The 17,372-nt window shown below is 38.3% G+C and overlaps 1 protein-coding gene across 1 annotated transcript in view; it reads right to left on the bottom strand.

The window, feature by feature from the left end:
• The window catches only part of ZNRF2 (zinc and ring finger 2), a 97,909-nt gene that overhangs the window by 29,120 nt on the left and 51,417 nt on the right, over positions 1-17,372 (bottom strand). The window contains exon 2 of the mRNA XM_004762643.2: positions 14,201-14,296. Within this exon, the coding sequence (XP_004762700.2) occupies positions 14,201-14,296 (96 nt within the window). The remainder of the gene's footprint in view (positions 1-14,200; positions 14,297-17,372) is intronic.

Here is a 17,372-nt window from a genome sequence, read left to right as displayed (position 1 = left end):
AGCATGTCTCGGGCTCTCTTTTCAGTGATTTTTGTAGAGCAAACAGCCTCGGAAGATGGAGACAGTGTTCTCTGGAGCCAAGGGCAGACAGCTTACTTCCCAGGATGAAAGATTCAGGTTCCCTACCTAAGCTCAGGTCTCCTCTTCTGCAGTACAACTTACTGAGTGTGCAGATACCACCCAGTCCTTCTCACACCCTGTGGAGGTGATAGAGGAAGGAGCACAAGAAAATGCTGATTAGTCTGGCTATTGCTATAAGTAGTAACATCAGAAGTCCTTTGTTTGATTCTGGTTTCTGCCAGAATCCATCAAACTGGCAGGCTAACTTGTCAGGTTTCAGGAAGACTAAAACCTCAGGCCCTTCAGTTTTTAATAAGCATTAGTCAAAATAATATTAGATGAAACAGACTATTACTAGGTAAAGCAAAAGAGAGAAGCATATAATATAAAAACATTCAATACAAAAGAAAAATCATAAATATCTGCGTAAATAACATAGCTATGAAATACATAAAGCCAGGGGAAAATGTGCTGCAAGGCAAGTATCACCAAAACAAATTTAAGAGACTTTAAAAAGAAAAAATTGATAAAATTACAGCCATAGAGGGGATACTGTAAAAAAACTCCTTCCTAAATCTGTCAGACTATGTAGACCAGACGTAAGCAAGGATACAGACTATTTCAATAATGTAATCAGACTCAATTTACTAGATATATATAGATACACAGATTATGTACTTAAAAAAATAAGTAAATCTAGTATCACCATCAGAAATGACTTTTCATTACACATCTCTCCCCCCCCAAAAAATATATCTTTGAAATGCAGAAGCCTTTTTTCTAGCTAACCCCTGAATCACACAGATTAAAAACTGAAAAGTTATCTAGTAAATAACAAGACCATTTGATATTAAAATCCCAGAGAGAGTAACTAAAGTTCTTACAAGAAAAGTACTTCTATTTCTAAAATAGTTTTACTATTAAAATGGGAAGACTGAAAAAGGGGCACCTAGATGGCTCAGTTAAGAAAGAGTCTGCCTTCAGGGTGCCTGGGTGGCTCAGTGGGTTAAGCCGCTGCCTTTGGCTCGGGTCATGATCTCGGGGTCCTGGGATCTAGTCCCATATCGGGCTCTCTTTTCGGCAGGGAGCCTGATTCCTCCTCTCTCTCTCTGCCTGCCTCTCTGCCTACTTGTGATCTCTCTCTGCCAAATAAATAAATAAAATCTTAAAAAAAAGAGTCTGCCTTCAGCTCAGATTTTGATCTCAGGGTCCTGGTGGGATCCAGCCCTCCATCTCTGCGCTCTCACTCTCTCAAAAAAACAAAAATAAATCTTAAAAAAAAAAACAAAACAAATACACCTGAAAAAAGAGCTTTAAATTGTACTTAGTAATAATAAGTTAGTAGCTTTATTTACAACTCTGAAACAGCTTCTTTGAAAATATCAATGAAATATATGCCCCTTTTAGCTAGCTAGTGTAAGGCAAAAAAGTACAAAACAAAATGTGTAACATTTGAACGAAACATCTTAATGAAAAAGGCAGTATAGCCAAAGAAATTAAAAGATTAAAACAACTGTGAGCAAATGTTATATGCAATGTTATGACAATTAATTACAAAATCTAGAGGATAAGGTTTATTTTCTAGCAGAATGCAAATTCTCAAAACCAACTCAGGAGTAGGAAAATCTGAACACACTAATGATCACGAAAGTCAGAAAGACTGCCATTGATCTACCTTTAAAAGGTAGATGGTTTTATAGGTGAACTCTATCTGATCTGAGAAGAACAGTACTTTCTGGGTTAAATTATCCTATAGCAAAGATGGAGAGGAGCATTCCCATTCATTTTTGCCAGCATAATTTTTGTCTAACGTTAAGTTTGGTATCAATGTTTTAATAGAGCAGTAATACATAGTCAAACGGAGTTCAATCCAGTCACATTAGAAATCAAGCAAACTCGACTAAGACATTACAAAATCAACATAATTTATCAACAAATAAAAAAGGGAAGAAAGTTGGGATCAAGTCCCAGGTCAGCTCCCTGCTCAACAAGGAGTCTGTTCTCCCTCCGACCCTACCCCCTCTCATGCTCTCTCTCAAATACATACATAATATCTTGGGGGGGGCATTTAATAAAATTTAAGCTATTCTTTGCCTAAAGCAAAAAAGAAAAATGACATGTATTCAATAAATATAATTAACCGTAACTCAAAGCAAGCATCCATTAAGCAGTGAAACACTAAAGACAATGAACAAGACAGGCTGCCCACTGCACCATTATTATCTACATCATTTTTAAGCTTCAAACTACTGCAGTAAGACAAAAACAACTCATTGGCAGATGAGAGTTACAGGTCTAGAAAATCCAAGGATTCACCTATAACCAATAACTTCTCTTTTTATCAGCAAAACCAGTTTGAAATTCAAATGGTAAAAACAAATGCTACTCGTAACAGTAACAAAACTATAAAATACTAGATATAAACTTAAGTTTCACACTAAATATATAGGTTCTCAATGAACCAAAACAAATGTAGAGACAAACCATGTTTCCTTGACAGGTAAACTGAAAACTTAGAATAGCACTGAGCAAGGACAGTGTATACACCTGAAACTTATATAATGTTATATACCAAGTTTACCTTAATTTGAAAAAAGACAGCACACATCTTTCTTACCAATTTAATAGAGGGTAACACAGGTAGTCCAGTTGAGTAAACTATATATTCAACTTTTCTGTACTCTTTATGTAATAACCATAAAATGTCTAAGTGGCTCAGTGGATTGGGCCGCTGCCTTCGGCTCGGGTCATGATCTCATGGTTCTGGGATCGAGTCCCGCGTCGGGCTCTCTGCTCAGCAGGGAGCCTGCTTCCCTCTCTCTCTCTCTCTGTCTACTTGTGATTTCTCTCTGTCAAATAAATAAATCTTTTTAAAAAAAAAAAAAAAGGGCGCCTGAGTGGCTCAGTGGGTTAAAGCCACTGCCTTTGGCTCAGGTCATGATCCCAGGGTCCTGGGATCGAGTCCCGCATCGGGCTCTCTGCTCAGCAGGGAGCCTGCTTCCTCCTCTCTCTCTGCCTGCCTCTCTGCCTACTTGTGATCTCTCTCTCTCTCTCTGTCAAATAAATAAATAAATAAATTCTTTAAAAAAAAAAAAGAAAATAAGACTTCATGATAGAAGCCCTCACTGTGAGAATTCCACAATATAAAACCCAAAATAATACAAAGATTAACTCACATCTTCCCCCCTAAAAATGATAAAGTCTTGTGTTGCTGGGCGTACAATAATAGCACTCATCCCTCTAAATCCTTCTCATGCACACTACGATGTTTCTAATAAACTAAGATCTTAAAAAAAAGAAAAGTAAGATCATGTCCTTCAAACTAGTTATGTGCCACATACAGTATGTTCAGGTGTATTCTGGGAGTACTTATAATCAGAGAGCATATATGGCACACAGGATTTTGGAAGAAAATTCTTTTATATCACATTTGTGAATGTGGAAATTTTTTTTTAAACTAAAGAAATGTATGGTTTGCATTTTAGGATTAAGTCTCCAGGTTAAACTTTTCCTATTCTGTATTCATTTACTGACTGACTGATGGACTCAGATATATTTAACTTAAACTTTTGGTTCTAACTCAGTATACCAATTTTGTTGCTCAAATTGTTCACAGGGAGCTCTCTCAGACTGGTTCCATGTCCCTCTGACACCACCTTACTTTGAATTCCAAACACTTCCTAGCTTTCAGACAACACAAAATCTCCAGGTTCCTCTTTATTTTCTCTGCTCCAGCCCTAGGAACAGCCGCTTTGCCAATCTGGTTCTTTTTACTTGAGATTTATTTTTAAATATTTAGAAATCAATATCTAGGTGTTGGGTGTCAAAGATTTTTTAATTATAAAAAAGTTGCTCGTGGGGTACCTGGGTGGCTCAGTGGGTTAAGTCTCTGCCTTAGGCTCAGGTCATGATGGCAGGGTCCTGGGATGGAGCCCTGCATGGGGCCCCTTGCTCAGCAGGGAGCCTGCTTTTCCCCCCTCTCCCTCTGCCTGCCTCTCTGCCTACTTGCGCTGTCAAAGAAATAAAATCTTAGAAAAAAAAAAAAAGTTTACTGGCACCAAAAAGCATTATAAGGAAAGGCCTAAGACTGAGGTAAACACCAAGGAATAGAGTTCAAAGAGATTAAGGTAAGAGAACACCCAAATAACAGTAATCTAGCAGGTGCTGAAAGGTCAAGAAGCCTGGAGACCCCAAATCAGTCTAGCAGAAAATGGAAGAAAACAAGCAAATCATAAATCTTATGATTATTTGGATGGCAAAGGAGGGCTATCTAGAATATATTCTTTACAGCTTTTACTGTTATATTACCTTACTTCACTTAAAATGTTAAGAGTTAATTACAATCCTCCCCAAAATACAGCACCACTGTGCTAATACTGCCTTCCCTGAAACCAAACCACTCAGTGGCTGGGGAGATACTATTCAAGGCCATCTCTGAGGCAAATCTAGGGCAGTACTTTGAATTATCAGGGCTACTGTGGCTTAAACAGGGGGAGAAAAAGTAATAAATGGTTATGGGGCTCAGCTGTTAAGGGTCTGCCTTCGGCTCAGGTCATGATCCGACTGTCCTGGGATGGAGCCCCACATCGGGCTCCCTGCTGGGCAGAAAGCCTGCTTCTCCTTCTCCCATTCCCCCTGCTTGTGTTCCTGCTCTCACAGTCTGTCTCAAGTAAATAAATCTTTAAAAAAAAAAAAAAAAGTAATTAATGGTCACTGAGAAAATATTTACAAGCATTGCTTTAACAGTACCCCCCCACCCCAAAATCCTTCTTGAATTCAACAAAATATCCAGTGTCTATGCAAAAATCCTTACTCCTTCTTTGGGGGGGGGGGCACTGGCAGGAGCAGATCACATTTTGTAATTTTCACAGCCTACAAAGATTCAACATCCCTGGCTTTTTGTTTAGAAGATACAGGTTCTCAACTATCTCTTGACCCCAAACTGAGTCACTTCTACTGCTAACCCTCACACCTGAAAGGCCTTGTTGGAGAACCTTACCATAACTGCAAGTTGTCTCACTAGCTAGACCCAGGCAATCTGGAGGTTCCTCATCCCCTCCTCTGTCCTTAAAATGTGCATTCCGCTTCCCTTCCCCACTCCCAGAAACTGCCTCAAGGATACAGCCTTGAGACAGTTATGTGGTATTGAGAGCGTTTGGACAGTATATGCAACTAATCCTAGTTAGGGCCTCTCTAAGATTTGGCAGGCAGAGATCCACTCGCACTGCTGCTGCCCAAGACAAACCCCCTGCTTACTAAAACTGTCCCCTACTGGGATGTCTGGCTGGCTCAATCAGAGGCATGTGCTACTCTTAATCTTGGGGTTGTGAGTTCAAACCCCATTTTGGTGGAGATTACTTAAATATTTTTAAAAAACAAAAAACTGTCATCTACCAATTTGAACTAGTCTCTTTATTTGGTCTCTGGCCTCTGCCTGGTCTCTTCCTGCCCTCTGCATAGCGGAGCAGCTTCCTAACACAGCTGGGAAACTCTGGGGAGCTCTGGAACCAACACTGCTCCCTCCCCTTTCTAGCATTCACTAAGCCCAACTCCTCCTATCTGACATGGCTTTCTTTCTCCTCCCTGTGCTCCATCTAACACTTCCACAGCAAGTGCCACACCATTCTCTAAATGGTCTTTAGAGAAATTGTTTTCTTTATAAACATTTCTGCATATGGAAGATCCAAGTTCAAAATAATTTAAATAGATCATCTTTTACTATGCACTTTTCTATACAGAGAAAATATTTTGTGAAACTGTTGACAGACATGAGCTGAGCCCTAGCTTGGTTTTATAGAGGGAAAACATAAAAAAATAAGAGAACTTTGGAAATGCACTTTATTCATATTTGTATTGGAATTCCTTGAAAATAAGACTGTCAATACCACACATCTTAACCAAAACAAGAACAGCAACCAGTACAAAACTTTCTCTCTTTGAGGACAAGTATAGTTGCTTCATTTGGTCTTCTTAGGATCTCTGATGTGTTTCTTCGGATTTCTTAAAATCAGCAAAGCTCAACTTGAATGTTAGAATATATTTTTTTAATCAACATTATGAAAGTGAAGCAACGATAAGGAGAACACAGAAGAGGCAGAGCTGACAAATGATATGAAAGATCTATGAAATAAGACAAATCAAGAATTGGTAAATAAAAAAATGTCCTCATCCTGAAATTTTATTGATGAAATTAGAAATGGAATCTAAAACCTACCTCATGCTTTAGAAATCTACCAGAACTTCCTTCTCACTGAACTGTGTATTTTAGTTCAATTTCTATTCTATGTATCTCGTTTGAAAAGGATGCTCTAAGGAATGTATCTCCAGTGAAACAGTTATCCACATGTAGTCACTGTACTTTCTACAGTACTTCAATATCTATAGGGAGATAAAAGGGTCTAGGCTTAGGGTGCCTGGGTGGCTCATTGAGTTAAGCCTCTGCCTTCAGCTCTGGTCCCGATCTCAGGGTCCTGGGACCCAGCCATGCATTGGGCTCTCTGCTCAAAACAATAAGGATCTATGCTTCCACAGGATTAAGCAATCTGCCTGTCAAATTCAGACTTTAGATTTTAGATGTGGGGGCCACCAAGGTGCCCATAAAAAGCAGGAATTTTTTTTTCCATCAAACTGCAGCTTTAAATTGAGAGCAAAATCAGATTACCCTCCTACAGCCCCCACCACTGCTTTTCCATATCTTACACAATTCTGCTATGTAAAACATCTAATTTGGGCTTTTAAAATATCAAAGGAACTGCAGATTTGTTAGCATGTTAAAAATATGGCACCTACTATAGGTTTACCTCTTCAAGTCAAAGGTAGTATCTCTTAGTAAGAACAGGTCTTGTTTACTTAGCACTCGCTACCTACAAAGAACTATGCATGATTTCTCACTTGATTCTTATAGTCTATTAGAGGCACTCCCTCTAGTCCTATGTTTCTGGGAGAGAAAACCAAGACAAAGATGACACAGCTATTAAGTGGTAAAATAAGGATTTGGTCTTAGCAAGCTGAATTCAAAGTTAGTACTTTGTTCAAGTCAGTTAGTACTTTGCAGTTCTTTAACAATGTTTTTTAATGCAAATTGGTACTGCTTTTGAGCATCTATGTATTAAAAGTAGGGCAGTAAAATTGAATTTAATATCTTATAGGCATGAAACTTCTTAATGGCATACAATGGATAAGACTGTAACAATGTTTAAGTTTCTCACAGGACCATGACCGATCCATTGCCTTTTTATAAACACACACTCAATTTTAAATTACTACACATATCAAAAAGCATTTTAGAAATGTTAACACAAGTGGAATAAGGTAGTATTTTTCAGGTTCTTTTTATTAGGTACTTGGTTTATGGTGTCTCCAGGTATGATTTTATTTTTATTTATACTGCTCAGCATCGTAATGCTCCTGTAAAATCGGAGGAACTCTAGTCTTTCAGCGATTCTATAAGATTCTCTGCCATTTCCTTTCAAACACTGTCTCTTGCCAGATCCATCTCCCATCATACATATGTCGTGCCTTTTGTCCCACAGTCTTAGTGAGCCTATCATCTGGCCTGTAAACTTCATAGATATTTCTCAGGATTTTTTTCCTCCCTCACTAGGTGGAACGAGATGGCTAGAGTGGGCTGGAGTTGAGTTTTTCCCTTCTCTCAGGTCAGTCAGGTTCTGGTTAACTAGTTTCTCTGAGGCAGGCCCTGTTAAGAAGAGTCCTCTGGTGTAATTCAAAATGGTCCCCCCTTCTCCTTCCTCTTACCATAGAACAGGAGGGGATTCTTCCCCCATATTTACAATGGGAACCTGGTCAAGCTCCTGGAGGACAATCTTACAAAACTGTTGGAGCCTCACCGTGACTAGGTCTCCCTGGAGTTTAAAACCCTCAGACTTGTCTGCACTGAGCCCCCAGCAATCCATCAATTACAGTTCAGGTTTACCTACCCTAGCATTGGTTTCCCGCAGTGGTTCCCATTCCTGAGCGTCTGCTAAACCCGAGACTTGTTTCTGCAATCACTGAGGGAGGCTGGCAGTTTTCCTGTGTCCTCCCATCTCCTCTTATGAATTCAAGAAAAGTTACTGATTTTTCAGTCTGAGCCAGCTTTTTACTTAGTTTTTAGGACAGAGGGCTACTTCCAAATTTCTTACATGTGGAGCTAGAAACCAGAAGTCAACCCCATCTCTTTTTCTGAGATTTTACATATGGTAGATGCTCTCATCCCAGGCTCCTCTCTCCACCGCTGTTATACTCTGCTTAATTTTCTCAGACCCATCTTATACCTCACTAATTCTCCTCAGAGCTCTAATTGGCTGTTCAATCTATTTGTTGCTATTTAATTTCAATGACTTAAGTCTAAACGGTTTAATTTCACTATGTGATGTGTCTTTTTTTTTAACCTTATTCCTTATTCATTCTTTTATCACTACAATGATTTGAAAATAAATCTAAAGTTCTTAGGGGTAGTAATTATAATCACATCTGTTCTCACTCCTTGTGTATTTTTAATTTTTCATACAGGTTCATCTTTAATAGACAGTGACTGCATTTTTCTAAAGGAAACCCATGTTGGTTTTAGAACGGTTGTGCTTTTGTTTTGTCAACCTCTTCTAGGATGTCATCTATTCTAAAATTTCTATGTTCCAGTATAAAGGGTCTGATACTTTCTATTGCCTTCAGTTTCACTGTATTGCATGACAATTTATGGGACAAAAAAATTAACTTTACCTCAATGCTGTCCCATAATGTGATCTTTACAAAGTAATTTAAAGCTATTAGGAATCCACATTTAAGTTAAAACAAAACCCCAATAACTATCAATGCAAAATATGAACAGGTATGTCAAATCACATAATCGAAACTCCACAAAAGCCAAAGTTTATACAAACTCAGACAATGATAACCACCCCCTTACTTAAAACCCTGCTTTATGGCTGACAAATTTTTTTTAACCACAAATAAAACAGGTATGTCATTTTCAGAAATATTCTGAATTCATAAAGATTAAACATGCGGAGGGGGTCTTAAAACCAAGAAAATGCAGTACATAAGGCAGAGAGCAAGTTTACAACTTAAAATGCCACTGGACGGCTACTGATCCACACTGGAATCCAGGTCTGTGTGCCTGGTGCATAAGGATCTTCAACACTTGAGTCTGTTGCTTTACATTCTCTGGCGGACTGCACAGAAGGCGGGAACCTTCTTCCTCACTTTCATTACAAAAAGAGTTCCCTTCCAAGGGACTCAATCTTTCTTCAAATTTGTTTACGGTAATAGTCACATCTTACCCTGTCGGCACTCAGGTTTATTCCTGATGATTGTGAAAAGCTCTGCTTTGATTCACTGATAAGTTTGTAATAAACTCTCGAGAAAAGCCAGCCTTCAGTTACATGTCCTGCAGGTACACATGCACATGCATTAAGTACCAATTTCCACTAAAGCGAAGATTTTTTAAAAAAAATATTTTATTTGTTTATTTTGACAGAGAGCTAGAGAGAGAGCACAAGTAAGCAGAGCAGCAGGGAGAGGGGGAGAGAGAGAAGCAGGCTCTCTGCTGAGCAGGGAGCCTGATGTGGGGCTCGATCCCAGGACCCTGGAATCATGACCCGAGCCGAAGGCAGCCGCCTAACCAACTGAGCCACCCAGGCACCCCAAAAGCAAAGATTTCTTAAATACGAACCTTACTACCTTCATTTACACTCCTGTAAACTAAAATAAAACTGAACTTTATAGGACACAAAACATGCTATGATCTAGTGAACTTTAAAGACCAATAAAATCAAAACTAAGAACTTGCTAACAGTATTCATCTTTTGGTTTTGGTTCTGAAACCAGAAAATGAGGAACAAAGAAATGAATAGACTCTATGCCCATAAAATTTATATTAAGTTCACAGACTACCAGTGAATTATTAGGTCCATAAACTAAACAATCAAGCACACAGAAAAGGGGGAAAGTATATGAAATAGTCATTGATGACCTACAGAAGGACAAAAATGTTCACCTTTAGCCCAGAAGGTGGATCTATAGCCTGCATAGTTCCGATAAGGATCAAATACAGACTGGTTGCTACATTCTTACAGGGTCTCATGACTGCCTGTATGTCACCCATAGTTAATATCAAGCTGAATGATAAGCACGAGAGAAATCTTGTGAAAGTAGTTTTACGAGTAGAAATTCGAAGAAAACATTTATGATCTAATATTCCCTTCATGTACCGCCCACCCCCCACCCCCGCCTTCAACACTAAGCATATACCCACCCGCTGCATGCAGAAAAGTGTAGCTCTTCCTGCCTACAATAAATAAACTTACCAAGCAAGTTGCATTGTAAAAAAGTCTCACTAGTTCTTTCTTAACTGCCAGAGCATACTCAGTGATCATGCAACAGGCAGTCCCTGACTTAAGGGCAGTCGATACAGATTAACACTCAAGGTGGCACTCTGAATTTTTTACATTCTGCCAAAAACACCACCTGCACTAGGTAAGCACTGACATCATTCTGAATCATTCCCTGCCAGACTGCCTTGGGCCTCCTACCTGAACCTCTGTCGAGCCAGCTGCCTTAACCCTGAGAGCTTCTACCCAGCCAATTTTCTTCTTCAGTTACCAAGACTTGAGTACTTGTATATATTATTACAGGTTAAAGAAAACAAACAAAAAACCAAAATCATTGTGAGCTAGTCTGGAAACCAAACACTTAAAAGTAACGTCTCTTGAGTATAAATCTGCAACTCTGAATCACCAATTTTATGTTTCAATTTCTGAAATTCATGCTATTGTAGAGTTTGACTATAAATATATTCAGTCTGAAAAATAAGCTCAACAAATCAATCTTCTTGATCTGAATATTTATAGTTAAATTAGTATACATTTAACAAATACTTTTCAAAATTTCAGTTCTAGCTAGTTTAGGAAAGGCTGTAAAAGGTAGAATAAACACCATGCTAAAAAAAATTCTCATTTAAGTATCAACACAATTTACACACCCTACCTCTCTGATGCACATCTTTCTTTAGAATCAATTTTTAGGAATTCAAACTGGAAGTTAGAAAACCATGTGACTGACACGAGATTTTTCTGACTCAACTTACTCTCAACTTTGTAGTGATCCTAGATGACTACCTTACCCGTTTAGAGCCCAATTTTATCACCTGTGATAGATGAGATTTGGGAGACTGAAGGGTAACAGAATCTGCTATCTCAAAATAAACCTCTTTGGTATAGGATTATTTTCAAGAGATTGAAAAACAGAAGAGAAGCTCTAAAAAGGGTAAACATTATCCTTTTGTAAGGGAAATTTGCATTTATAAAGGAAATCTCCATTTGTAAAACTGTCATAAGAAGACTATTACAAGAGAATCTATCTTATCAGTGGAGAAGACACCCAGACTTAAATATGCATAACAAACTTTATTTACCTTGATTTTCCCTGTAAGGTCCCATAACTAGAGGCTCCCAACCCCACCCTCATTTTCTTGATCTTTAGCTAAAGATAGCATTAAACCCACATTCCAAATCATCTCAGAGATTTACTCCCTTCTCCGATGATATCTCCCATGTATACAAGTCTTAAGCACTGCTAAACTTTTGTTTTTCTCTTATTAATCTCTTTTATTAGAGGTCTCTGCCAACAACTCAGAAGGGTAGACCGGATCATTTTTTTTCTCCTTCCCTACAGGGTTCTGCCCTCAAAACAGCCTGGTATAAGAATTCCTGCAGACCGTAATGGGAAGGCATACTGCCCATCAGCCACCACTCTCGAACCTCAAACAGCCAATCCAAACAACTTTTTCTTTTACCACTGCTGGCCACTGTCCCATTTTTATGAAGAAACTGTTTTTGGCTGCTTTTTTTCAAACGTTTATAGATAGCTAAAATATATTTAACAAATTAAAAAGTTTCAGATCTACCTACCATAAAGTAGGTAGTCATTCTTAAAAATATCTGTACCTTTATTTGCTTTTCCCATTAAGTTTACTAATGTCTGAATTTGAAGACTATTAAGTATTTAAAACCTAAACTCTTGGCTTACAGTTTTCAATAACAAAAATTCAACTGAGTAAATTTTGAAGATCTAACTGGCTTTATTAATCAATTCATGAATTAGGCAGCATTCTGTCTAGCACGTAGAGGGGAGCTTGAAAGGGCTACAAGAAAGGAAAGGTTTTTAAAGGTAGAGAGGAGGTGGAAAAAAAGAAAAATTATTTGCAAAATATCCACTGTTTTTAGTCAAGGTCATCCTTCTCAGGTGAACTGGAGGCATCACATTTCTTAGTGCTGACCAGGAAATTCTCATGTTGACTAAAGACTACAATGGGGTGGGGGGGTGGGGGTTGCAGTGAGGTTAGGTATTGAAGTCTTGGTTTACTGGCTTGGTGCCTTGACCTAAGTGACACCATTTTGGGCCTGTGGGTTCCTTTTCAACAACACTATACCCAAGCAAAAGGTTACGTACTGATTCTTGGAGGTATCTTCAAGACACCAAATACAGGAGCTAGTAAAAAATAAACTCCTGACTTAAGGGGCCTGGGTGGCTTGGTGGGTTAAATAAAGCCTCTGCCTTTGGCTCAGGTCATCATCTCAAGGTCCTGGGATCGAGCCCCACATACAGCTCTCTGCTCTGCAGGGAGCCTGCTTCTCCCTCTCTCTCTGCCTACTTGTGACCTCTGTCAAATGAATAAGTAAAATCTTAAAAAACAAACAAACAAAAAAAAACTCTTGGCTTGAGTCCACTTAAGGAGATTAAAAACTGCCAAATATCGACATTCACAAAGATTGTAGCATATACATATATGTAGCATATATGATTTTTATATATGTATAAATATATATATATATCTTTCACAAAAAGGAAATGTACAGAATACTAAGGTTATGTGCAAACACTGTTCAAGGAATTAACATTTGTGCTTTCAAAATTCACTGCTAGACTCTTAACATTTAAGGATTTTTATTTTTAAAACGCTTGCAATAAACATAATTATGGAGGGTAATGATAAGACAATGGAGTACAAATGAGAAACAAGCCCCATCACTTTTATCTCAAATTTTGAGCCTGAGAATGTTTATTTTTTAAGTAACTGAATTTCAATTATATTATGCAAAGTAATCAATTCAATTTCACAATGAAAGAAGGTTTGGATATAATCAACAGGTGCATTTAGTATTCAAAGGAACTGCTATAATCTTCTTTTACTTATTCATTGGAAAATAAAGGGTGGGGGGAAAGAGTTCTATTGTCAATACTATAGTGGTATGGCTGAAGCACTGCTCTATTAGAAAGAGATTCCTAAATCAGTCTGCAAGAGCTAAACAGGGTAACATGTTTATGTCAATATTAATGTCTACCTCCCACCCCAGCATTTTTGTAATCTGGGGAGAAATCTCAATTTTTTTTTTTTTTTAATCTCAAATTCTTAAGTGGGCTAAACTGGTTAACTTCTGGCTAATGCTCAGGGGTAGGATCCATCTGTTTTATGCACTGCTGTATCCCAACCTCCTAACACTACACCTCATACTCCACAGGTTCTCATAAGACATTTACTGAAGGGTGCCTGGGTGGCTCGGCGGTTTAAGTGACAGCTCTTGATTTTGCTGGAGTCATGATCTCCTGGTGTGGACCTTGCACTCAGCAGACTGTCTGCCTGTCTCTCTCTAGGGTCTCTGCCCCTCCCCCAAATCATATACTCTCAAATAAACAAACAAATAAAATCTTTAAAGAAAAGAAGACATTTGCTGAAAGAAGTCAACCTTTCAATTGGGTTCACTGTTTACTGGTGTTCTTCCTACTCATTCTATTTCAAATCAAATACTACATTTGAAAAATCCATGAAATTTCTTGTAGGCTTTTGAAATTTGTCTATTTAAGAATTTTTGAAAAAAGCCAGGCATGAACTGTGTGGGTTTTTTTTTTTTTTTTTTTAAGTCTATTTCAAAATGTACCAAGGCTACACTGAGAAATCTTGCCTAGGATTTTAAATGTCTGGATATCGTGGTCGGGAAAGAATGGTAAAGCCAAAGCATCAGACCTAACTAAAAAACCAGTTACCTCCAGGGTTCCTTGCCTTTTAAATTTTACCTGAAACATAAAATTCGTAAAATCTAAGGTAATTCTAATTTAAAATAGCATTTTAAAGCACCAGACTTACCATTATAGGTTATTCTTGGCTTTGTTAAACACATCACAAGATGCAAATCCATTTCATCTGAAGGTACAAATTTTGAACATACGGGGCACTTAAATCCTAAAAAGTAAAAGAAACACATTTAACTTAATTATTCCAAATATCCAATTCTATTTCTTAAAAAGCATCAAAGGCAAAAAACATTTCAAATTTCAATATTATACTTACAGTGATACACTACTTGATTTCAAGTTAGGTTGGAAAAAGTTTGTAACTATTAACAACTGACTTCAATCAATTAACAAAGACCATCCCATTTCAAATGAAACAAGTACAGATGAAAAGAATTAGGCTCACTACAAAACTCCCATATCTTTTCCTAACATATGGGTCCAATCATTCTTGTTCCTAATTTTTTACATTAACCTGAACTTTTAATTTTGTGAAAATTACCTTTCCCAGCTTAGTAGGGCACAATCTGAGTCACGTTTTTACATCTACACAGTACCTTAAAACTATTCTACTCCATTGACCTTTTAAAAATAATTCTGATGAAGAAAGTCAATATTGGCAAAAACCAGGTCTAGAATCCAAGACTTCTGTCGTCTAGTACAGTCATCTTTCTGACACTATGCTACTATATTCACAGTGCAAACTGAAAATAGATCAAATAGGAAAGATTTCCCAGTCAACTCTGACACTTAAATATTAGTTTCTTACAACATTTGTTCCTCACTAAGTATTTGCCTGAAGTAGTCTATTAAAAACAAACTGGATATTGAAGGAGAGAATACCCTATGTATTCAGGTCTTTCCTACTCCTTCACCTACCAAGGGTCACCGTCCCATCTCTGGTTCCTTACCACGGCCCTGCTGACCTACTGCTCCCTCTCTGACATCTTGAAGCAGATGAACAACGCTGGACACCTGATTCAAGATAGCCAATTTATCGTTTGGCTAGAACAACAAACCGCAAGTGGCACACAAAAAGATGGTCTGGGTCAATCTCTTGTTCTGGGAAATATGACAAGAAACAGCAAGAGAGAACACTTGTCAGCTGTAAAGAGCTGAGGCAGAAAGAGCACATGTAGGTTTGAGAGAGACCAGCGGCTCATGTAAGCGTAACTTAAATGAGAACTGAAACTACTGGCTTGCATGAAGACCTTGAAACAGATGTGCAGACAGGAGAAGTAGTACCTTGAGAGACAAGAGCTAGTAAGAAGGGTAGTGAAAGAAACCAGTCCCTGCTGCTGCCGCAGAATCTAACAGCTCTATACTTCTAGCACATGTGTGTTCTTGGAGGCACTCTCCTCTGTTCATTGTGACTTGAAACTCACTGTGACCAAATGTGCCAGACTAGAATCATACACTTCATGCAAAACTTTTTATACAAACCAGGAAAAGTTCTTGGCATGGGTACTTAATCCAGGAATTCAAAGTCCTAAATGAAATGTATGATTTGAACACTGCTTTTGACATTGTAGTAAATGCATTTTAAAATAAAGAATAAAGGTATGGTTACTTCCTCTTCTTGAAAACCACCAAAATAAACAGAAGAAAGAGGAAAGGACATTCATTTAAGATGAAACTACAAAATAGCTATAATCCCCAAACTATACCAATATAAGGAAATTTAAGTCAAAAGACTCTCTCAAGTAGCATTCATATTTCAAAGACCAACCAACAATCTTCTGCTTTCAATTGAAAAAAGAAAATCTTCCCTTTAAGTTAAAAAGGACATCAAAGAGGGAAAGAGGAAACCAATTTTCTAACTATTGATCAGAATCATCAGAGTATAGGCATATGAACTCTTAAGTTATCAAAGCACAATACTGTGAAGTACTGTGAGGATCCAACTGCTCAGAAAATAGAGCCAAAGGAGAGAGAATGCTATGGGCAAACAACCACCTGGATTTCTAGTTAAGTAGAATAAATTAGTATGTTTCTTTCTTCTCCCATCTAAAATCCACTGAAATGAGAATAAAGAAATTAAGAAAAGAACCTGAGACCACAGATGAGAAAAGAGAAACTATGAGGACTGAGAAAACAGACATCCCAAGTGCCCGTGGAAGTCAGTCAAATCTCACTACCTAATTCTCAAAGGATTCAAAAATCTACACCTTTGGGGTGCCTGGGTGGCTCAGTGGTAAAACCTCTGCCTTCAGCCCGGGTCAAGATCCCAAGATCCTGGGATCGTGACACCACCCCCCCAACCCCTCACCCCTCCCACACACACCCCCATTCGGGCTGCTCAGCAGGGAGCCTGCTTCCTCCTCTCTCTGCCAGCTTCTCTGCCTACTTGTGATCTCTGCCTGTCAAATGAATAAATAAAATCTTAAAAAAAAAAAAATCTACACCTCTGAATGACTTCCCAAGACAATGGTGAGGCATGAGGTTAACATCTAGATTGATTCCAAGACTGGGGGGGGGGGAAATCCCTGGATTCTCAATGCATGACACATAGCAACTACAAAAAACTACAGTTCCCCAACTACAGCAGTAGAATGAAAGCTAACTATAGAATACAAGACCTAAAATAGAGATTTGAGGACCCCAGGCACAGCAAGGGAAGGAAGAGAAGAAAACACAGGGATAAAAGATCCATGTACAGAAAAGGGCCCATCTGCCAACTTCCTTCACCAAGAAATTGGTAGACTCCTTTTAAATAAAAAATGAGGGCACCTGGGTGGCTCAGTGGGTTAAGCCACTGCCTTCGGCTCAGGTCATGATCTCAGGGTCTTGGGATCGAGTCCCGAATCGGGCTCTCTGCTTAGCAGGGAGCCTGCTTCCCTCTCTCCCTCTCTCTCTCTGCCTACTTGTGATTTCTCTCTGTCAAATAAATAAATAAAATCTTTTTAAAAAATAAATAAATAAATAATGACCCACAGAATAGAATATCAAGAACCTTGTCCGTGGATAAGCCCCAGCCTTAAACATAAAGCTTCCCATCAGCTTTTTAGCGCTTCCCTCATAAACATAATGCAACAGAAGAAAAAAATTTGCATGTTTAAAACAGAACACACCAGAAACAAATCCAAAAAGACAAAAAATATTTACAACATCCCAGAAGGACAATATCCTTGATACACAAAGAATTCTTTAAAACTGTGGAAAATCAAACACCAGTTAGAAAAACGGGCAGAAGTTCTAAACCAGTATTTCACCAAAAGGATATTCAACTGAACTTTAAACAAACA

The sequence above is a fragment of the Mustela putorius genome, unplaced genomic scaffold (assembly GCF_011764305.1).
Source record: "Mustela putorius furo isolate JIRA1106 unplaced genomic scaffold, ASM1176430v1.1 tig00003845_pilon_pilon_pilon, whole genome shotgun sequence".
NCBI lineage: Eukaryota > Metazoa > Chordata > Mammalia > Carnivora > Mustelidae > Mustela > Mustela putorius.
Note: the sequence above shows the minus strand (reverse complement) of the source record. Positions and strands in the feature narration are given on the sequence as shown.